Below are 24,528 nucleotides of genomic sequence, written 5' to 3'. Positions count from 1 at the left end.
TTTACAATCAATGTTTTATGTTGAGACTGTTAAATTGTGCCAAGATAATTAAGCCCTATTTACAGGACATTAGAAAAGAAAACGGCAAGTGACCATGACATGTGCATTTGCTATCAAAGGACACAAAGTTAGTAAAGTGGTTGATGGTACCTGTTACTGATCAAGGTTACCAAGGAATACATTTACAATTTACAGTGCTTGTAAAGTGGAGTGGGTGAGTATGGTTTTACGCCGCTTTTAGCAATATTCCAGCAATATCACGGCATGGGCTTCACACATTGTACCCATATGCCAGGTGGAACTTACCTAGGGTGAAAAACAGAAAGGCTACCCACCTGCACTATTTTTTTCAAAAGTCATTGGCTGAGAGCCAGTTGCTTTACTTAGAGAAGTACACATCTGATGTAGTATAATTTTAAACCAGGAAACATCCCATACTCACGGCTCCCCTCTGGTCCAATAAACATGCCTTCAAATCTCAGTCACGAATTCCAGATAATTACACATTGAAAGACTAAGTGTTTTCTCAAACGTAATGTTACTGGACATTCTGTAAATACTCTCAGAATCAAACTGTCCACAAGTCTTTCACATGGCAAATTACCTTGACATTTGTCATGACCTTAATCACAGAATAAGGTTTTGTTTTGTCAGGAATCCAAAGCAACAATTCAAGCTTACATTGACCTTTATCAGAAGTTAAACTCATTAAGTTTAATCAATCATCCAATCTCACGAACAACATTTGTGGAAAATATACCCCTCATTTTTTTGTGTGAGAGTTAAGTATGGTGGTAAATCCACACGCTAGTGGTCAGGATGCAAAACTTCCTCCTTGCTAATGTCAGTTACCTGCCTGAACTTGACACAGTGTGGGATGACTGTTCGAATGTCCACTGTCAGTTTGGCAACTGAAATTAGAAGTCAAACTTTGTGAAAACTATGACAGATAGCTGATATTCCATGCAGAGTAAAACAAAAGACTAAATGAATAGTCTGGCAGGTTTGGCTTGAAGTGGGGAAAATATTTGCAGGATAAATGTACTTGTTACCTCAGAGATCAGAGGGTGGTATATATAAGGAGGAAAGAGCTGACTCACTCCTAAGTTCGAGGTCTGCACCAACCCCAAACAGGTCCTCTATCCTGTCCTGTATGTCCTCAACATAATGAGTTTTCCTCTCCCTCTGTAAATATAGAATAATCTCAAGACAGATGTCCAATGTTCAATGATTGGATTGTACACTTCTGAATAATGCAGTCTTCCAATAAAGTATGTAATGCATGTCCCAAATAACTGAAATTTGGTCTTTGTCAAATTTGCACACAACAGCATGTTGCAATGAATTTGATCTTCACTGGCAGACAGGAAAACATGAGCCATAGAAGTACATTCAATTCACCTTGCACAATCTCTGGTCATAAATACTTGCAAAAGAACTGAGGTATTGTTGCAGTTATTTGCAAATTTGAAAACCCACCAGGAATTTTACACTTATAGTAAAGGTTAAAATTCTGGCTTACCAATAGACTTCATTGTTAGAAATTCAAACGCTATTACATTATCAGGTAACATATATTCAATCATCTATTTTGACTACAGTTACACAAAACTAATCTTAATAATTCTCAACACTGACAGCTACAGTTGTCAAGATAACAGTACCACCAATGAGCATGTAGCTCTTCATCTTGTCATGGTAGGAAAAAAACGACTTCTTCCAAATGTTTCCACAAGAATGGGGAATAGGGTGTGAGTAATTATGATGTAATCAATGTAGGTAGTATCCTTAAACCTTTTAACAATGATAACTACTGTGCTTATAATTCACAAAAATTCCCTACTTCTTTTTAATACATCCTTACCAGGTAACTAGGGCTGCACAAAATAACCGGTTTAGACATGAAATCGATACGTATTGCGATACGCTGATCGAAAACAGGTATTTCGACATGCATTTCATGAAACTTCATAACACTCGGAAATCTTCAGATATTTCCGTTTTTCACACCAGAAGTCAAGTTAAGTTTGGTTTGAAGTTGTGTTCTTAATTTTTGTTCAAGTGTTTCGCAGTGTTTTGGATCTGAATGTTTTAAATATTTACTCATTAATGACCAGTGATCTCTGATATGTCCTGACCAGGTCAAGTTGCTGTCTAAAATCTCAGGACTTTTTTTTGAAAATGGAGAAACTTGATCAAACTAGTAACCACTGTGTTGATAATAAATTGTTCTTTTCCTTGTTGCATTTGTGCCAAATATTATTGATTTTGTCATCATTCAAAGATTTTATTATAGCTTAATCAAGCATAGTGATTTTTTTTGTCTTTTTGCTTTATATATCAAGCATTACCTCTATTATAAGTAGCTTCTGCTTAAAGGTCACATGCAACGTAAAACACAACTTTGCAGATTCTGATACCTTTTGGTATGGACTTACCGAAACAAATCATCACAAATGCAAATTCAACTTATAAAGTTGAAAAATAACGCGATGAAAAAAACCGTGCGAAATCGGAGTTCAAACGATTCACTAATTTTCCCCCGACTTTTCAGGGGAAAATTGGTTTCAACAGCTGGGCTGCGCTCATAGCATGTGTGCAGTGAAATAGGTTCGCACAACTTGGAAGCGGGCTGTCCGGTGAATACTCGGTGAGGGCTTTGGTGTGAGCTATTTTCCTAATGTTTTGTTGATATCTCACAGGCGCGAGCTTTTTATATGTTATGACAGTAAATAAACTGTTTATATAATTTCATTTGTCTATTTCACCACACGTTCTTCTTACCGAGTCACTTTCTCAGTTCGATACTTATAAGCAATGTCATTATTTAGCGTTGACAGAATTTTTAACTGTGATATGGATATGTCGTTGTCACAGACAAAACTCAATGTCTTGTTTTATTGACACCTGTGTGTCTGCCTGCCTATCTGCTAATGACAATATTCAATACACAATTTCGATCACTGACCACATGCAATTTGAACTTAACACCAATCAGGCTATACACCATAAACAAAACGCATTGATTTATGGCCCGAGTTCGGTCTCTGTCACATTATGTAATTACACAGACAGGCAGGTGTGATACTTGAGCACATGACATGTTATGATGTCTGTTGATTGCAAAATGTTATACACAAAAAATGAGCATGTATTTACAAAACCCAACATCACTATATATACACACACACAATGAGCCGTGAGGGCGTCTGCAAATGAACCAGCCGTTACACTTGAGTGCACACCCACCCGCTCTGACTGGGTTCGGTATCCCGGCTGCTTCGTTTCTTGGTAAGTAAACCCAAGTACACAATATTGCACTTATGATTTGCGATTGTACACTTATAATTTTGTTTATATGTTTTTTCATAACCAGCAATGTATATTATATGTCATGAATAAGTGATAATTGTGTTTTAATTATGTTTGATTTTTTGGTTGCATGTGACCTTTAAAAAAAATTCTTGCAACATACTGCAATATATTTTGCATTGCAATATATTGCAATATGAAAATTCTCAGCAATAGCCACCTCTACAGAACACTATAGTGGGATAGAGTCAGTTTTGGCTCAGGTGTGCTCCCAGAGTAGATGACAATAGTGTTATGTATGTGGTATCTTTAGTAGAATACTGTAGATGTAATACTGTAGACTGACTGACTGACTAATTTTGTTTTTTACGCCGCTTTTAGCAATATTCCAGCAACATCACAGCAGGGGACACCAGAAATGGGTAATATTGTAGATGTAATACTGTAGATGACCTACAATGATGTTTCTCTTTCTGGTTTCTGTGACATCATTTCCAGTCTATAATACTTTAAGTTATGATACAACATATTGTTCATGGTGCCATTAATGATGTTATCTTCCAGTTCTGACATCACTTCCCGGTTATCTTTTCCCATCCAAATGGTCCTTTGTGCCATTCTTGTGTTGATTGTGACAACACTTACTTTGGTTCTGAATATGATTTCACTTCAGTCAATGATATTGCTTGATTCAGACTTTACTTTCGGTCTGAACTACCTTAATCATTTACGTTAATCTGTTTCTAAATAATCTGTACTAAGGGTAAGAAAATCAAAGGTGTATCTTCCTTTGAGGCTGCAGATTCAGGACCTCCACCAAATTCTATATTCCAAAACTATTTTCTTATGATCAATGGAGCAGCCATTATGGGGCCTGGGGTGTGGATCCCTTCCAACTCTACCTGAACATCGCATAAATAGAAGTTTGTAAATGTTTTGTGCAAGCCCTAGTGACAACTAGATGCAAGTCATTCAACTGAAACTGTATTGAAGAATGTAATACTTGTTGCCAAAGTTCCTTAACTGTGGCTGTCGTAAGTTTATTGATAGTAGTATGATGGGAAATTGACATCCCATCTTGAACATGTACAGAATATTAGGCCGATCAGTACCCTTCTATTGTACCAAGGCTTTTTATCTTGATGTAGAACTAGTAACAAGACCATGGGAATCTCCGAGGTCATGTCTTCATCTCCACTAAATGACCGTATTCGATTGATCGTTTGAAAAGGTGAAGTGAGGTGAGGTGAATTTGGGTTTAACGTCGTACTTGAGAATATTTCGCTCATATGACGACGTGCATGCATGTGTATGTGCGGCTGCTTGTACTAGCCCAGACTTAAGCTGGTTTTATAGTGCTAGCTCACTGAGATACCATGCCGCAGTGAAGCATGAATACCCCACTCAGACACATTATACTGACTCCGAGCCGACCAGTCCTTGTTGTACCCATTAATGCCGAGTGCCAGGCAGGGACCAACAAGTACCATATTTTAACCTCTTTTGGTATGACACGGTCGGGGATCGAACCCGTCACCTTCCGCTCTAACCACTACACCATGGAGGTGGTCTTGATTTAAAAGGAGGAACAGTGGTGGTTTAAATGATTTAACTGTTGCTGGATACACTGATTTACAGAAACTTGCTTGTTTCAATTTCTATGAGATAATTTGTTCAAGGTAAGTGCTTGGAAACTAAGATTGCTGCGGAAGACTTCTCCCAACTAGAAAGGCTGTCTGCTGGGATCTTCAGTCTTCTAGGAAGTGAAGTGAAATTGGGTTTAACGTCGTACTTGAGAATATTTCGCTCATATGACGACGTGCATGCGCGTGTATGTGTATGTGCGGCTGCTTGTACTAGCCCAGGCTTAAGCTGGTTTTATAGTGCTAGCTCACTGAGATACCATGCCGCAGTGAAGCATGAATACCCTACTCAGACACATTATACTGACTCCGAGCCGACCAGTCCTTGTTGTACCCATTAATGCCGAGTGCCAGGCAGGGACCAACAAGTACCATTTTTTAACGTCTTTTGGTATGACGCGGTCGGGGATTGAACCCGCGACCTTCCGCTCTCCGGGCGGACGCTCTAACCACTACACCACGGAGGCGGTCTTCTAGGAATATGTCTTGCATCTATCTGGAAATTGACTGAGTAATAAAAACAATGAATTGGATATGGTTCCTCCTCGCTTCTGAATGTAAGTTACCACAGCCATGCCATGGTATAAGATCCTTCTGGGAGCAATGACCATCCGAAAAATGGTTGGAATCTTGCCTAAGTGTATGCTATGTCTGGTTTTGGGATGGTCTCTGATTGCATTGGAAATATGAGGAAACCAAGAAGTTTCCTCAAGAAGATCTTATTCTGCTGTAATCTTTGCAGAATATGCCATTTCCATGTAAAAAATATCAGCACCATCAGACACCTGATAACCAAGGATGCTGGTCCGCTCACTCCTATTTTCTAGGCTAGACTACTGTAATAGTTTATTGTCTGAAAAACTCTATATTGGTCGCCTATTCAAGCCAGGATAGAGTTCAAAGCACCAACACTCACTAACACTCTGGATTATGGCTGCCTTTATACTGTGGGTACTACTAAGACAGAAATGGAAATAAAATCTTAACTAAGTCATAGCTATACCCTCGACAACAATCAAGACTTGATTATTTCCTAGTTTCTAGAGATATTGCAAATCTTACTATGTCCTCTGATATCCTCCCAGGATACAAATCTGATCATTCAGCTATCACACTAACTCTTTCGAACTCTTTATGTAAGACTCGAGGAAAAGGCTCTGGAAATTCAATACATCACTGCTGAGAATTAGTTAATATACTGATATAGTTACAAAAATGCTTCTTGAAAATAAACAAGAATATGCAACAAAACAAGAAGAGCAAACTTAATTTAGAGGATTTGAAAGGCATTGATGACAAAGATTTAGAGTTAAGCATTAGTGATCTTATGGTACTTACCATAAAAAGAAGTAAAACACAGATACCCTAGAGCTTGAAACCAGAATTAAGGAAAAGGAGGAGGACATACGTACTGGTAGTAATTTTCAGGCAATTGATGAACAGTTTTTAACCTCTCTGTCAACTGATAAACTCAAATTGGAAAGTATTAAAGAAACCCAGGTCAAAGAAAAAGATTTTAGGACTAGCACCCAATGGTATGATGAAAGGGAAAAGCCCACCAAGTATTTTGGCCACCGTGAGAATCGACACTTAGACTGAACTGATCAATGCGCTTATTAGAGACAATGGAGATGAAATCTTAGATGGTAGTGAAATACTTACTGAACAGAAAACGTATTATGAAATTTATATAAATCATCTGGTGACATAAATATTGAAAATATGTAATTTTTAGAGTAAAATTGATATTTTATACTTATCCTGACTCATGCTCTTTTGCTTGTCTTCTTCTTCTTGCGAACATAGTGGAACACTTGTATCTCCCTAATTGAAGCTCCCTTCAATGTAAAATCACTAATTAGTACTCACCACGAGTTACCTCCCTTCCACAAGCGCGGGAACGAGGGCGCCACCTCCACCCATGTGCCTCACTCTCTCCTCATATACTGAGCCCAACATTTGAATTTACAGGGAAATCCAAAGCGTTATGTGGGGAGGATGGGAGGCCTTACCTCATGAGTCAGGATAAGTATAAAATATCAATTTTACTCTAAAATTACATATTTTTCCTTATCCTGACTCATGCTCTTTTGCTTGTAGAATCCTACGGAAAAGGAGGTGGGACTATATAATACTTTGGATTTTAATAATTAGTGATTTGAACTGTGATGATTGTAATAACCCTATGGGAACTTCATAAAGGCTCTGAACTGATGAATTCCTGCTGCTAACTTATCAGCTGCCATATAAAGGTTATTACAATTTACTTATTATGATACAGTATATATAACATTAATACAATGCTTAAGACTAATAGACTTAAGCTTGTTAATATGCTAGTATTAACTCCTTAGAGTTTGTTAGCTAAAATACTTTAAGATATAAACATAGTACTAAGCTTAAGATATGATTAAACTTAAGCTAATTATATAATAGCAAAACTCCTTAAAGTTTATAGCTAATATACTTTATAATGTAACCATAATGCTTAAGATCTGATGAAACTTAAGCCAAATATATATAGCAAAACTCTTTAGAGTTTGTTAGCTAATATACTTATATGATATAAACATAGTGCTGAGCTTAAGATATGAATAAGCTTAAGCTACATATATAATAGCAAAACTCTGTAGAGTTTGTTAGCTAATATATTTTTACGATATGAGTATAGTACTGTGCTTAAGATATAATTAACTTAAGCTACATATACAATAGCCCAAAACTCTGTAGAGTTTATTAGCTAATAGATTTATAATGTAACCATAGTACTAAGCTTAAGATATGATTAAACTTAAGCTATATATATAATAGCAAAACTCCGTAGAGTTTGTTAGCTAATACATTTTATAATGTAACCATACTGCTTAAGATATGATGAAATTTAAGCTAAATATATAATAGCAAAAAACCCTTTAGAGTTTGTTAGCTAATATACCTATATGATATAAACATAGTACTGCGTTTAAGATATGAATAAGCTTAAGCTACATATATAATAGCAAAAACTCCGTAGAGTTTGTTAGCTAATACATGTTATAATGTAACCATAATGCTTAAGATATGATGAAACTTAAGCCAAATATATAATAGCAAAAAACTCTTTAGAGTTTGTTAGCTAATATACTTATATGATATAAACATAGTACTGAGCTTAAGATATGAATAAGCTTAAGCTACCTATATAATAGCAAAAACTCCGTAGAGTTTGTTAGCTAATATATTTTTACAATATGAGTATAGTACTATGCTTAAGATATAATTAATTTAAGCTACGTATATAATAGCCAAAAACTCTGTAGAGTTTGTTAGCTAATGCATCTATAATGTAACCATAGAACTACGCTTAAGATATGATTAACTTAAGGTAAATATATAATAACAAACTCTGTAGAGTTGTTAACTTATATATTGTATGATGTAATAACCATAGTACTGTGATGATAAAAAAGAACTTAAGCAAATTATATATAGCATGTAGCTATTTAGTACTGTTATAAGATAAGTAGAAATCTGTAAGATTGACTTATCTTCTCGAGGAACTGTCAACTGTTGTCTGCGAGGACCATGGGACCGAATTGGTGGATACCTGAGACGTCCTCGGTGGTGATATCTCTCAGATAATGGTTGGCAACCACCATATCGGATCTCCAGAAATAAACCCTCCATTATTTCAAATAACACTTGTGTAGATCAATTGTAGAAGTTAGCGCTCTAATATCATGAGTATTAGAAGCTCATGGAGGGTCGGGTCGGGTCCTGCAGTCTTGTAGGCACGTAGTATGACAGTTCTGATCCAAAAGGAGATAGTAGTACATGAGACTTCAGTCTGCGTAACTTGATGATAGAGGAAATAATCTGTTGCATTTTTCCCTCCTGTTTGGTTCGGTGGAGATATATTTACAGTGCTCTTACTGGCCATCGTGATAGAATCATCGTATCATGGAGTCCAAGTATATCATCAAAGCGTGTTCATAAACCTCACTTGTGAGGTATTGGAGCACTATATTCAGATCCCCAAGTAGGAGCGTGAAACTTCCGTTTTAATCCTCCAATCAGAAAGCTTAAGTAGGTTTACTAACCATCTAGTTGTGTTAGTAGCTTGATGATGAAATTCAGCTGTAGTCTGAGACGCTGTGGATTTGGATCCACTTGTATCCCGTCGTCTAGGTAAATTCGCTGCGAAGTCCTTGATGATGTAGGTGCACAACCAGGTGTGCCTGTCCTCGTTGAACTTTATGTAAAATCGCCTGACTGCCGTGCCCTCGTCCTAAACTTGACAGGGGAGGTCTCTAACCTCAAGAAGGCAGCCCAATCATGAAGGTTCAGGTTAACTGGACTGTAAGGAGGCTTGCTCGTTCACTGATATATAGTTGTTACTTGTAACCTAAGTCTTGAACTGTGAACTAAGATCGACCTCTGCGTAGGTTGTTGTCCATCGCGGTCCAATCAGAACAAGGCATTTTGATTCTGTAGAATACCCGAGCTGTGATGTCACCGGTGTACCAGGAAAGAACCTTGTATAAAATCTTGCCGTCGTTGATATTAGAATAATCGTCGGTCTTCACCGTAGCTTCCCGAGGTTACCCGAGTGACCACGTGTTTCGAGGGTCAATGGTAAACGGGCGAAACCTCCGGCGCGAAATACCTCGCTCTGTAATATTAATGCTGGGTAGGTTATTTTCCTGGCTGTCGTGAAAGTAACTTCAGTTTTGAATATAATTCCGACTTCCTTATATAAAGGTACAATAAACTTGCCAGTTGTCAGCTTGTAGACTGTATACATGAATGTATCGTCATAATTGTAGAATTAAGCTGAACTTGTTGTACATATTTCTTCTCAGAAACGTTGACGATTATGAGTTATACTCGCTGTAACAAGGCTGCTGTTCAATTTCGATATTGAATTGTCTGCAGATCTGCGTAATGGTCACGCATGTAGATAATCGTATCGTAGTCCGGGATTGCATATTCTAGCAATCTATACTGAAAAGTTGATTCCTGTGAAGATCTATGAACGTCGTTGACTAATTAATACAGCGACGTTCTGTGTTGTACATAGCCTGTGCAATTGTCTTCGCGTAGGCTTATAGACGGCATATGGCATACAGTTGATAGACAACTTATGCGATGTCTTGAACGGACTGACGAGTGGTTATATATGACGAGTGGCTAGTATATGGAGACCTTGGAGGAGACTTCCTCGGTGATCCCTTCTAGATCTTCTGGGTGAAGTAGACTTGGAGCCACTTAGCCTTCGCGACCTTTGCGAAGGTATCGAGTCAGAGCCCGATCAGTATATATATATGAGCGCTTGCTTCGTGAACGACCTCTGTGTTCAACAGGGTGTGGGGTCGGCGAAGCGCTACTCCTCCGCGACGTCCCTTGATTCATGTGTGGTTCTTGCTGGTTCTGCATAAGTAGGGCCGAGTAGATCATCCTATCATCTTCAGAAGTCGTGTCACGAAATCTGGTGATAAGAGTCTCATTGATCGTTCTAGATCTATTAAGGCCAAAGAACATACGGTGTGGCGTTTGAACTTTCATGGCTTTATGGCAGGCTGTGTCCAAATTCTGTGGCACCGCAGCAATCGGGTCGATCGGAGGTAAGGTGATGGCGTCTGCATCGTCCTCCTTCATCAGGTAAGTATGCGCCGAGTTACCACTCCTGGAAGGTGAAGAAAGGTCTAGGTTGTTAACCATCTAATAACGTATCTCAGCGTCTGAGAAATTGATGCCTCCATCATCTTCTACCACGGGATCGCTGATGAGAGGTTGATGCTCTTCAGATGGTGGACTGTGTGCTTCTACCACTGTACCGGGTGTCTGTGAAGACTTGTGTGGTGACCTGCGAGGAGATCGACGTGGTGATGTACGAGGAGATCGGCGCGGTGAACGGCGAGGTGGTCGGCATGGAGAATGGCGAGGGGAGCGTCTTGGTGAACGTCCTGACGATCTGCGTCTATCGGTTGACCTTCGCGGAGATCTGTGAGGTGAATGTTGATAGCTTCGCGAAGCTCTTGTGGAATCCCTCGATGTCCTTCTGGACGAAGATGATTTGGAGCCTGATAAAGGTGCCCTTCGCGAAGGCCTTCGCGAAGCTTCCTCTGCGTCCGGTCCTGAGGAACGGCGACTTGACCTTCGCGAAGGCTTTCATGAAGTCTGGTGGTCCGAGTCCGAATCTAAGGATGAAGCCGAGGTAGGTGATGATCTATCAAGCCTTCGCGAAGGCCTTCGCGAAGGCTGTACATCTGGGTCCTTCGTCGAGGTGGTCTGTGACTTCCTTCGCGAAGGTGGCTTCGTCGTGGCTTCGTCGTGGGCGCTACGTTGACGGGGGGTCCCTCTGGGATGTCGTCTACGTTGGAGCCTTCGCGAAGGCTGTACATCTGGTGGCCGCTACGTTGACGGGGGGTTCCTCTCGAGGATCGTCCGACATCGGTGTAGACACATCAGGCTGCATGGCGATCTGTGCTGACGTCACTGTTGCCGACACCGGTCGTCTCTTGTGGCGTAGATCGGGGATGATGATCGGCTGATCATCGTAGAGGCCCAGTTCAGCGGCTGGAACAATCTCGGTTGAGAAAGTCCTAGTAGACTTCGTTGATTTCCCCTCAGGGGTCGACGCTGCCCTGGGGGTGCGAAGTCTGCGTTGAGATGAAGTAGTTGCTGCCCTATCAGCGTTGATAGCGACGGGACCCTCAGGAAGATCATCGAACATCAGCGTCGGTACATCAGGCTGCATGTTGATCTGCGCTGAAATCACTGTTGCCGACATCGGTCATTCTTTTGATGTACATCAGGTATGATGATCGGCTGATCATCATACAGGCCCAAATCTGCGACGGGAACAATCTCGGCTGAGAAAGTCCTAGTAGACTTCGTTGATTTCCCCTCAGAGGTCGACGCTGCCCTGGGGGTGCGAAGTCTGCGTTGAGATGAAGTAGAAACCCTCTAGTCTTCGGCTACGACGACGGGATGTCTGGGGAAGCAGGACGCTTCTTGGAGGCGGACTACGTCCCAAGCCTCTCCACCACTCTAGCGGAACACCAGACGGGAGGGGGGGCGACCAACAGCAGTAGACTGGCGAGGGGTTCAGGTGTATCAGTCATGGCTAGACTCTGCATCACAGCGACCTATCTGCTGCTGCGTCTCAAAGCGCAAAGTAAATATTTATTAAAGGCAGAATTGGATAAATTAGTACCGCAATTGCAACGTGAATAAAATGAACATGGCGCAGTACAGCTAGGGCATATTAAATGCGGATCAGCAGCAGAATAAAAAACGTAATCTGCAACAGTACAGATTTTCATCAACGTAATCCACTGAACAAACACGGCGTCCCGTGAATAAACAGTAGAAACACGACTAAATATCAATATATAATTGTTGAAGGATACTAGTTAAACCTGTATAGATGCCTATACGAGGTAACTAACTAAATATAATCAAAGGATATAGTGTGTCGGGAGACACAGGCGCTCTCACGTCCAGCTCACTGGGCGAAGAAGGAGAGAGTGAGGCACATGGGTGGAGGTGGCGCCCTCGTTCCCGAGCTTGTGGAAGGGAGGTAACTCGTGGTGAGTACTAATTAGTGATTTTACATTGAAGGGAACTTCAATTAGGGAGATACAAGTGTTCCACTATGTTCGCAAGAAGAAGAAGACAAGCAAAAGAGCATGAGTCAGGATAAGGAAAAATAAAAAGTTTCTGAACTCTGTTACCGTTCCTAAACTTGATAGGCTGCTCAACGAAGAACTGGAAAAACAATTTGATCTTAAAGAAATAACCAGTGCAGTTAAATCTATGAAAAACAATAAAAGTCCAGGCCTAGATTTCCTATAGATTTTTTCAAGTTCTTTTGGAAAGAACTAAACATATTCATATTCAGATATATTAACGCTGTTTATGAAACTAATTTGCTACCCATTACAATGAACAGAGGTGTTATTACATGTATCCCCAAATCTAATAAAAATAGGAAATACCTTAAAAACTGGAGACCTATTTCCCTCGGTGTATAAAATAATCAGTACTTGTTTAACTATCAGAATAAAGAAAATTCTTCCTCATCTTATCCACACGAACCAAACAGGTTTCATACCAGGTAGAGTGAGTGAGTGAGTTATTATTTAACGTCACATCGGCAATATTTCAGCCATATCGTGACGAGAACATTTGAGATTGAAATGGAATATGTGTATGATATAAAAAACCTGCCAACGAAGGGCAGTAAAACAACTAGAATATCACAGATATGTATGTAAAACCAGCAATTAAACTAAAATATGTTAATTTGAAATGACAATACAATATAAAAACGGACTATAGATCGCCAATAACTGAAGGTAGATCACCATACTAGGAACCATGGGGACTTACATTACTTTTGCTACCTACATGGATCCTAGTTGGATTTACACCATCCCTTCAGCCATTGGCGACAGAAGAGAAATCTAGCCATAAATTAAAAGCACACATATTCTACGATTAAAAACGTGGTAAGCCTAAATTTACTCTAAATGTGTTGGGACTTACGTACCCTCTCAGGAGGACAATAATTTTACAATACTTCAACCCCCTTTGAGGATACAGCCACTAACAATCTCAGTTGCTAATCTAAACTACCAATAATAAAATATATATCTATTTACAAATCACTCAACAAATCTAATTTTTTTAAAAATGCAAGAATTAAATGAGAACTGACATTATTAAAAAGATCCTTCAGACTTTTGGATGTGAAATAGATATCCCTTGTGATGGAATATTCAATGCAGTCAAGCAAGACATGCTTGACTGTGATTCTTTCATCACAAGGGATACAAAACGGAGGATCTTAAGCCTTTAAGCAAATATTCATGGGTATATCTAGTATGGCCAATGCGACATCGCCCGCATAATGACCTCTTCAAATCTGGACTGACAACCCAAGTAGGTGTAACCAATGTAGGGTTTTATTGCATGTAATTTATTAATACCTACTTGGGTGTCCCACTTCTTCTGCATTAGATCGCGGATGTATGCTCTAATGCTGGCTTTGTAATCAGAGTAAGGAATAAGAAGTGGTGTCACAGATTGGTTGAGTGCTGCCTTAGCAGCAAGATCGGCCATTGTATTCCCAGAAATGCCAAGCGTGGCTGGGTAACCAACAAAAGACGATGTCGCATTGGCCAGTAGCAAGTTCATTGTACAATTCAATAATTTCTAACAAAAGTGGATGTTTACAGGATAAGTTTTTAATAGCCTGAAGACAAGAAAGAGAATCTGAAAAGATGATATATTGTTTATATTTACGGTGTTTATTAATATATTTAAGAGCTGTTAAGATGGCGTTTGCTTCTGCTGTAAAAATAGAGCTGTTATCTGGTAAAGCGAGAAGATATGGTTCTGGATCCAATGACAGTGGCACATGCCACCGCGCCACCATCCTTGGATCCATCTGTAAACAAGGATTTATATGTATTATATTGACTCCTTAATTGATGATATTCTTGTTTATATTGTAATTCATTAGTTTCTGCTTTTTTAAATGCTGTTAATGTTAGGTCAACTTGTGGCCTAACCAATTGCCAAGGAGGAGAAGAAAGAAGACGGGAAGGAGCTATATTTTCCAGCTCAATGCCGGAAGCAGCAATAAATGGTTTAATTCTGAGCCCAAGAGGCGGAACAAGAGAAGGTTTTTGTTATACAAATCCTCATAAAGGGATTAAAGACACAGTGAAAAGCAGGATTAGTCTTGTTAGAATGTAATTTAAGTAATATATTGTAAAGATAATTTTATCGCCGTTGGTTAAGAGAAGGTTCATCTGCCTCGACGTAAAGACTGTCAACAGGAGAGGTTCTGAAAGACCCAAGACAAAGTCTTAGGCCTTGGTGATGGACAGAATCCAGTAGTTTTAGGTTGCTTTTGCAGGCTCCACCATATACAATGGAACCATAATCGAGTTTCGAGCGGACCAATGAGCGATATAGGTGGAGGAGGGTAGTATGATCTCCTCCCACTTTGAGTTGGAAACAACTTTCAACAAATCAAGGGCCTTTAGGCATTTAGCTTTAAGGGATTTAATATGCGGCAAAAGGTTAAATGAGAGTCAAAGATTAGACCCAAGAACTTGGCCTCCTTAACAACTTTGATGGGAGTGCCATTTAAAGATAGTTCAGGGTCTTTATGCAGCTTATATTTTCTACAAAAGTGTAGACAATTAGTTTTGGACTTGGAAAATTTAAAGCCGTTTTCAAGACACCATTTATTTATTTTATTTAAACACAACTGCAATTGCCGTTCAATGGTATGCATATTTTTGCCACGACAAGAAATATTAAAATCATCCACAAAAAGCGATCCATCGATTGAATCGTTTAAAACCTTGGATAAACTGTTGATCTTGATACTAAATAAAGTGACAGACAAAATACTGCCCTGAGGGACACCCTGATCCTGATTGTAATGGTCAGACAGGGTTGAACCCACTCGGACTTGAAATTGTCTGTCTTTTAAAAACCGTGATATAAAAAGAGGCAAACGGCCTCTCAAACCAAAGTCATGTAAATCCTTCAAAATGCCATGCTTCCAGGTCGTATCATAAGCTTTCTCAAGATCAAAGAAAATTGATACAGCATGTTGTTTATTGACTATAGCAGTCTTAACAAAGGATTCCAAACGTACCAACATACCAGGTAGATGTATCAGTGATAACATTAGGTTGCTCTATGATATAATGTTTGAACTCAAGGAGATTAATAAACGTGGAATGTTACTCCTCAGAGACTTTGAAAAAGCCTTTGATACTGTCTCTAAAGACTTTATTATGCTGGTTTTGGATCAAACTACTCATTCTTATCAGACGGCCCGTAAATTTCATTCTGGTAAATCATATTACCTGAATATATATCCCTCATCAGATAAGGATGAGTTTTAACATGTTTCTTTAATTGTATCTGAACATACTGAAAGACATATCCAACTTCTGAAAATGCCACTCAAAGAAATTCATCGTTAAAATCTAGGGCGGAAGTCTTACCATTTTTGTGAGTTCTCTAGTAAATGTTCACTTTGTGTCAAATATGAAGAAAATACAGTGATTCGTTTGTGAGATGTCTTGCTGACAAGGTGAAAATGTACATTAACAAACTGAAATCTTCAAAGTGTCGCCGTGACCTATGTGATGGTCACCAAACTCAACTGGGCCCTTTGCCTTCCTTAGATAAAGCTTGGTGTCAAATATGAAGAAAATCAAGTGAATGGTTCTTGAGATATGTCGTTGACAAGGGTAAAATGTTAAAGTCCCCTTGTGACCTTGGTCAAGGTCACCAAACCTGACTGGGACCTATCGCATACTGTGATGAACCTAGGTACCAAATATGAAAAGAATCTAGTCAACGGCTCTTAAGATATTCCAATTTACATGTACAGACGGAGCCTTATACTATATACCCCGCTTTGCGCTAAACGTGTGGTGGGGGGATAAAAATCTGTTATAGTATCATATATGTGAAGGCTTTGAATATTGTGAATCCATATGTATAGTCTGTTTGCAATGAAATCGTACCGATGAATTTCACTCTAAACATAAAAGTAAATCAAATGAAGTTAAATTTAGATTGCGAATCCTCATAACTTTACCTTGCCAACTGAACATTAAAATCTCAGCACATTAAATGAAACTCTGAGACCACGTAAGGTTGGTGTAAGTGAACGCTCATCACGTACAGCACGTGCATTTGTTTCACTGTTCCAACTACTGCGTGTACACCCTTGTAATAGAAACCAATAATAGCGATTTGAATGTATGATCGTTTGTTAAACAACTTTTATCATAAGTTGAATAAAATTCTGAGAGTTAAATGTTCATTTGGCAAGGTAAAATTATAAGGATTCACAATCTTAATTTCACTTTATTTGATTTACTTTTTTTGTTTAAAGTGAAATTCATCGGTACGATTTCACTGCAAACAGACTATGGTGCACAATGTGTTTATTAAACATCAAGAATTGCAGTATGTAACATTGTTACACAGGCAGGTATTGTTGCACCCCTAATACATCTCCAAACAATGTTTTGCTTTAATAGCTTTGCTTGTTGCAGTGTCTACTGATGAGACAATAAATTGATTTCCAATAAGCATGCGTGGAATATAGACATCAATCAAGTGTAGAAGTGAGCACAGCTCTCATACCCCCGCTTCCCAGTTTGGGACATGGAAATGACTGATATTGATATATATAATGTGACAAAGATCAGCAGCTCACAAGACTTTCTCCTTGACTCTACTAAAGTTTATATACATGTTAGATAATAGTTTTGCCATGTACTGATTACAGTAATAATTTATGGAAACAATATTTTTTTGTGTTTTCCGTGGAAACCTGACATACAATTGAACTTGTTGCACACAATGAAGTGGACGTAGATGAAGATTGTTCTTTTTTAGCACATAGCATATCTGTGGGTCATGATTAACTTGTGTATTAAGTTTGGTGAACCTAGCATGTATAGTTTTGATGATATGCTGTGGCCAGATATAGCCACATCATATGCTGTGAAGTTTGGTGAACCTAGCATGTAAACTTTAAGAGATATGCTCCAGACAAAGTTTCGGGACGGACGGACAGAATGAACGCTATATACCCCCGTTACGTCGTAGCGGGGGTATAATAAAGACTGAAATGTCATTTCTTCTTTGATGAGCAAGGCATAATAAAATATTAAAATACACACATCTGACATCCAAATTTAATTATCAAAAGATGAAAGAATCTTTAGGACCACTTACCCCATCTGCATACCCGACTGTGCTGAGGCGTTGAACACTTTCTGAAGCTCTGGAACATATTTGTACTACATGTGAAAAACAATCAACTGCTGACAAATTATTTCAACACTTAAACCAAAAGTGGGCATTATGGCCAGTGCAATTTCCAACATGTCCAAGCTATACCACTTTTGTGAAACAAAGCAGTCAAAAAGTAACTCATCACATTGTTATTTGGGTGTTTTTTTTGGCAATAAACAGTTTGGTATCTTCAACCTGGGACTGTCCTTTTTCAAAGATTACTAAGCTCACACAGCACACTTTAGCATACAGTTGAAACTGCCTACCTAAAGACCGCTTAACTAAACAGACCAGATAAGTAAACACTATTCTTTGGTCCCAGAAATATTTTTCATTAATTATCACTATTAGGGTCCGGATAACTAAACTCGGATAAGTAAACAATACTGCCTAACAAAACGTCTTCTCACGGCCTCTGGAAGTAAGTTACTTAACAAAAGAGACCGGATAACTAAATTACAATCACCACATAATCTGAAATGAGGGGCACGTGTAAGTCTCCAGCTAAACAAACATCCTACTTACAGCTCGCTGGCATCATGCAGTTGACAGTACACTGACAGCTGGAGGCCAGCCCTGATAAGTGGTCCATTGTTACATATGCATACATATACATGTATATGGTTGTCATTTGAAAGTTTTACAAGTTTGGAAAAGTAAAATACCTGATAAGTAAAACATTTTGGCGAGTCCCTTGAAATTTTACTTATCACTGTAACTATTACTGACAAAGCATCATAAGATTTTAATACAGCAATTAATATATGGCGATACTAATACAATACTAATGAAATCATCCTGCAATACCAGTATGCTCATCCTCTCTCTGAATGTGAACTGCCAAGTGTGAGGCAGTTGAAACTCAGCATATCTTAAAAGACATGATGGCATGGCTTGTTGCTTCTACTATCGTCTTTGTCATGCCTGTGACTTTGACCCTGAACATGTCCAGGGCATCATGGAAAATGATGCTTTTAAACTTCATTGGAATAGGCCCAAATACAGTCTCAGAAGAATTAATGCCAACAAACCTGATCATGTGCTTTTTGATAAAGCTAATGAATATACTTGTATTATTGAATTTTCTGTCCCTTTTGACAGCAACGTGTTTTGCATGATTCAGGAAAAGCATGTCCTTCTGACACTCTGGGTAATGCAGAACGCTGCAATGTTGGGGAGTCTACATATTCTCTGGCAGGTTTTTGATGGGTTCAACTAGGCAGCGCTTCATGGGAGAAGTAGCTGTCTGGGCTGTGTGTAAAGGGGGCAAGGGCCCTGAGCCAATGATGAGCCTTACCAGCCTGACTCTGCCAGGCTTACCCGAACCCTCTCTGCTGCACACTTTTTTTAATCTGTTAAACATAATAATTTAGCTAAACCTGTAGAGGTTTCAAATTATTGAGAATTTTAGGAATATGTTTAATTCGATTTCTAGTATAAACAACCTTGACCAGCTATCAAGTGCTTGGTTTCATTCAAGAGAGACAACTCCGTTAATCCTTTTTCATTAGTTTGTGAAGAGTTATCCCCCCTTTGTTTACTTGCTAGCAGACGGCATTTTCAGTGATCCTCAGTATGGATGATTTAGAGAAGAGGAAGTTCATTTTAGAGTATTATAACAAGGAAATCAGATCAGCTAAAGTGATTTCAAGTAGAACAGGCATGCCTTTGTCCACTGTTTATCGTGTTTTGAAAAATATTGCAAATGGATATGGCATTGAGCACCAGGGAGGTGCAGGTAGGCCCAGAAAATTGACTGTCAGTGACAGGAGGCGGCTTGGTATTCTTGTTTCTAAAAACAAACAAAGGAGTTTAGAAACCTAAGGCTGGATATGATTGATAGAGGAACTGTGGCTGTCTGTAAGGAGACAATTAGAACTGAGCTGCATGCAATGGGTTGGCAGAAAAGTCGAGGAATTCCATCACCGATCATGAAACGTGAACAAAAGGAGCGAAGGTTGAACTGGTGCTTACAGCATAGAAATTTTAACTGGGACAATGTGATTTTCTCAGATGAAAGTTCTGTGTGGTTGCTTCCTAATACACTGAAATTCAGGACCAAACAAACTTAAAAACCTATGTATCAGCGCCCAAAGTACAGTCCGAAATTGAATGTGTGGGGTGGCATATCTGTGTTAGGGGCAACGCCCCTCTGTGTATTTGAAGGGAATATGAACAGTGAGCGGTACACATATATTCTCGAGGGACATTTACTTCCATCTGCTCACGTGTTCTATGGAAATTTTTGGATTTTCCAGCAGGACAACGACCCAAAACATGGTTCAAAGCATTCAAAGGCCTGGTTTCGGACCCAAAGTATGACATTATTAGATTGGCCAAGCTATAGCCCTGACCTAAATCCAATAGAAAATGTTTGGGGACTTATGAAGGAAAGTGTCAATAAGAAAAATCTGACAAATATTGCTGAAATGAAAGAAGAGGCGGTCCGATATTGGAACAGCATGGACCACGACTTTCTAACTTCTTTGATCAGTAGTATGCCCCTGCGCATTGAAGCCTGCATTGCTGCCCATGGTGACTTGACAAAATACTAACTGTTCACCTGTCTTTGCATCTGGAGTTATGTTCTGCTAATATTCACATAAAAAAATTAAAAATTTACAATCTTTAAATTCTCAATAATTTCTGGTTGTACTGTATCCGTGAGGTGAATACTGACACGATCTGGATGGAACACAGTCAGCGCCGGGTCTGCCGAAATAGCTTGTAAGTCGCCGGCCCTTCGCCCAGATGTTACTGCCACCTTCCATGTTAACAGCTGAATGGAAATAGCAGATAGATGTGAGAACGTAGGACCGGACAGCCAATCTAGTACGATTGACATCCCAAGGTGGGCTAGTTCGCCTGACAGCAGGTCGAACCCAATCCATACCAGCTAAAAAGCGCTGCATAAGAGGGTGCTGCCCCAGAAGAGCACCATCGACAGGAGTGTGGAAAGTGGAAATAGCGGTGGAGTAGCCACGAATGGTCGAAGCCGCCAAGCCTTCTTCCAAACGAGCTTGCAAAAACTCCAGTACTCTGACTAAATCCGCAGAAAAGGGATCTGCAATCCCCCTATCTGAACACCAGAGCGCATAGCAGGACCACCTATCCTCATATTGAACGTTTGTCAAATCCCGCCTTGAAGCCAGAATTGTGTCTGCAACTGCTGCAGGAATTCCGCGAGCTTCGAGGCTAGACCTGACAGAGGCCAAGCCACCTACTGAATCCTTGGATTGGGGTATGGCGCGCTGTTCTGAGTGAGAATGTCCGGTCGCAAAGGAAATAGAACAGGAGGCTGAGCCAGAAACCTGAGAATTACCGGAAACCCGCTCTGTGACGGCCATAGCTGTGCCAGTAGCACAAGTAGCCGAGCTGGCTGCGTCGACAGCTGGGAGAGGACCCGGGGAATGAGTGGTCCGCTGGTGCCTGGGGCTGGGAGAGTAACGAAGACACCATCTGCCATACTCTGGTCACCCGGTCAGGCGACATAGAGACAAGACCTTTGTCAGTTGTGAACCGCGCCCCGAGAAAAACCAAGTCCTGGGTGGGTACCAGGTCAGATTTCTTGAGGTTTATGATCCACCCCAGCCGAATGAGAATGTCTATCACCGTGTGGGTAGAATCTAGGCTCGCTGGCTGAGTTAGAGCGCTGAGCAACCAGTTGTCTAGGTAAGGGTAACAACGCCTTCCTTGCAACCTTTGCGAGGGCAGCGGGCACTAACATGAGCTTGGTGAACACCCTGGGGGCAGTGGATATGCCCAAGGGGAGCACCGTGAATTGGTAATACATTGAGGTTGAGAATGGGAAGTACGTGGAATAAAACCCCAGCTGTTCCTCACCCGGTGGTATGCGCTCTATTGCGGACTTGTCCAGCAAAGGCTGAACTTCGTCTTGCAGTATACCCGCCTTGAGTGCGACGTATGCCGGTGAACTCTGGCGGGCCTTGCTTTCACAGTGGTAGATGGCTGACACAGACGGTGGATAGCACCCAAGTGTTGCTGGTAGCCTTCTCCCACTCCGGCAGGAATAGAGAGAGGCGGCCCCCCACTGGGACGTGTGGTAAGAGGGCGTGAGTGGTCCCTTGCAGATGAACTGACTGGGACAGGGACTGCAGGTTTAACGGGAGGTCGGGGCAGACGAAGAGGCCTGCTCCTTGCCCTTACCTTTGGCGGGACGGCTCCTCCTCCTACCTCTACCCAGTGGCCTAAGCCAGCCAGCAGACTCGGGCGTAGGTTGCGCCCCGGAGGAAGAACCCGCTACGGGAGCGTGGGAGCGAGAAACCCGCGGTTGCTCCAACAAGGCCTTAGAATCCTTGAAGGAGGTAGCTGCTGCAGCAGCCTCCCAAATGACCTGCTGCACCCCCGGAAACAACATCGCTCCCAGCCAAAACGGAAGGGCCAGCAAGGTCTGCTGTATTGCTGCCGAATAATGGGATGTAGACTGCGCACATCACCGTAGACGCGGCAGACCGCAAGGAGTCTCGCATCAGGTAGGCCTGCACTTCAGATAAGCAAAACAACATTCGGGGAAACATCCCCAGTGCTCGCTTCCGCCTCCAGACCCGACCTTTGGATAGAGGAAAGGTAGGCCTTGTACACCACTACCCGGACCTGCTGCATGGCATTCCGGTAGACTTCCTTGTAAGTCTGGTATGCCTGTTGTAGGGGGGCGCCCGCTAGGGCAAACGGTGGAATTAACCGCCCTGAGTCGAGCCTCCCCTGAGGGTGACCGAAGTGAACACGCACTCGTCAACCACCGGCTCAAAGAACAGAGAATCATCCCCCAGCTGGTGCCTCTAAACGAGTTCGGGTAAATCGAACCCGGAGGTGGGACCCAACCAGGAGGGGATCCATCAAGTCCTGCACCAGGGAAGGCAAGATACGGAGCTGTGTCTGCGAGGGTTGCCTAGGGGCAAACGCCTCGCCCTGCAGGCGGAACTCAGTTGAGTCCGAGCGACATGTTGGCACCGTGGCTTGGGGTATATACTCTGCAATACGTTGCCTAACCTCCCGGAGAGCCGACGAGAAACAGAAAGTACCCTCCGACTCCTCGACCTCCCCAACATCCATAGACTCAGCACCTGAGTCTGAGTCAGAATTCGGGTCTCCACGTAAAGAGGAGCCGAACCCCGACCCGGTGGGAGGCCGAGCCACAGACGCCGCGGGAAGGGAAGAGCCGAAGGAACTCCCCGCTCTGGCAACCGACACAACACTCGAACCCCGGTCCCGAGACACGGGAGGAAGACCGGGCAGAACCGGCTCCTCCGCTCTCATGGTGCGGGGTGGCGCAGGGACTGGAACACCAGGAATCCTCAACGGACTCTGCGCCAGCACCGAGAGGGGGACTGGGAGCGAACCCTCCCCATCCAGGGTAGCCGAGGCGTCTGGACCCGAAGCCAAAGGCAAAGGGTCAACAGTCACCTCCAGGCTAAGGATCGAGCTGGGCTCGGCGATCCCACCCCCGGACTCTCGGTCCCCTGCTCAGAGTGGGCGAGGAACTCCTGGCAAAGACCTCAAACAGACTCATGAAGAAGGGACTTCACGGAGTCCATGTGCTGCTGAAACAATTGAGTGATTATTGACATATCAAAACCACTAGATTGGGATTGAGATTGGGAATGCGACTTATGCGAAGACCTAGGTTTAGCTTGTTTAGCCTTTTTGGCTTTGGATGGGGGGACCTCCTGGGTCAGTTCCCATACACAGTTCGCAAGATTTCAGGGTTATGCCCCGCTTTCTCTAAACAGCACACGCATTTGTCCTGCTTATCAGCTCTCAGGATATTCTGCCCGCAGACAGTACACCCAGTAAACGCCTGAAAGCAAACACGCAAGCATGTAGCTAACGGCAGAACACAGCAGCATAAATATACACGTACAAAACATTGAAACTTACGTGAATGCGACCACGCAACATGAAATACTTGGTTAATAACGCAATATTTCAACCACATGGCACACTAAACTTCCCGCCATGGAAAAGCAACATGTGCGTAAACCACGGAAAAGCTAGCGTAAAAGTTTAATACAAAGTCACATAAATGAGAAATAACAGACTGCAAAGTCAATAAAATTGTTCTGTCAAGAACGAATAAAGACCATACAAACAGTTGTTGAAGTCTCAGACATTCTTCACAAAAAGAAGTAAATCAGCTAGTAAATCGGAACGCGTGTGAACGCTTGAGTGACAGCAGAAGGAATGATGATACGGGCCTAGGTGCTTACCTGGTTGGCTGCGCATGCGTAGCAGGGAGGTAACTCCACGTGGTGCGGGCCGCATAATAGATAAAAAAGATTTTTATTTATTGTACAATATTTTTATTAAAACATTGATACAACTGTCACATGACATTTTCAGCCGCAGAAAATGCATATATGTACCCCAAGGACGATGTCTAGGAAAAAGAATGAGTTAATGAGCATCTTGTGGAAGATCAGGCCTACATCTATCTTGGAATGCAAGTTCGAGACAAGCTCCAGAATGCCCAAATTCAAGACAAACTTCAGGCTGAGTATACAACTCGCTTAAAGAAAATCTGGAGCTCAGATCTAAATGCTCAAAACAAGGTCAAAGCCAGACCTTTCCTATCCCTTTGGAGTAGCTGACTGGACAAAACAGGACATCCAGAGTCTAGCTGGATGGTACAGCAATGGGAGTAAACCAGGTGAAGTCCTTCACCAAGTCTACCCAGAGTCGGTCTTTTGTGGAGAAGCTTTCTGAGAAGCCATTGCAATGTGTG

General features: G+C 41.4%; 1 protein-coding gene across 1 annotated transcript in view; it reads right to left on the bottom strand.

Moving 5' to 3' along the window:
* LOC124285105 (28S ribosomal protein S15, mitochondrial-like) overlaps positions 1-24,528 on the bottom strand; it is a 68,949-nt gene that overhangs the window by 2,836 nt on the left and 41,585 nt on the right. The window contains exons 4-6 of the mRNA XM_046721260.1: positions 17,727-17,775; positions 1,101-1,185; positions 853-911 (exon numbers count right to left, since the gene is read on the bottom strand). Coding sequence (XP_046577216.1) covers positions 853-911; positions 1,101-1,185; positions 17,727-17,775 — 193 coding nt within the window. The remainder of the gene's footprint in view (positions 1-852; positions 912-1,100; positions 1,186-17,726; positions 17,776-24,528) is intronic.

This window comes from Haliotis rubra, unplaced genomic scaffold (genome assembly GCF_003918875.1).
Source record: "Haliotis rubra isolate DU_JTF1 unplaced genomic scaffold, ASM391887v1 Scf352, whole genome shotgun sequence".
NCBI classification, from domain to species: domain Eukaryota; kingdom Metazoa; phylum Mollusca; class Gastropoda; order Lepetellida; family Haliotidae; genus Haliotis; species Haliotis rubra.
Note: the sequence above shows the minus strand (reverse complement) of the source record. Positions and strands in the feature narration are given on the sequence as shown.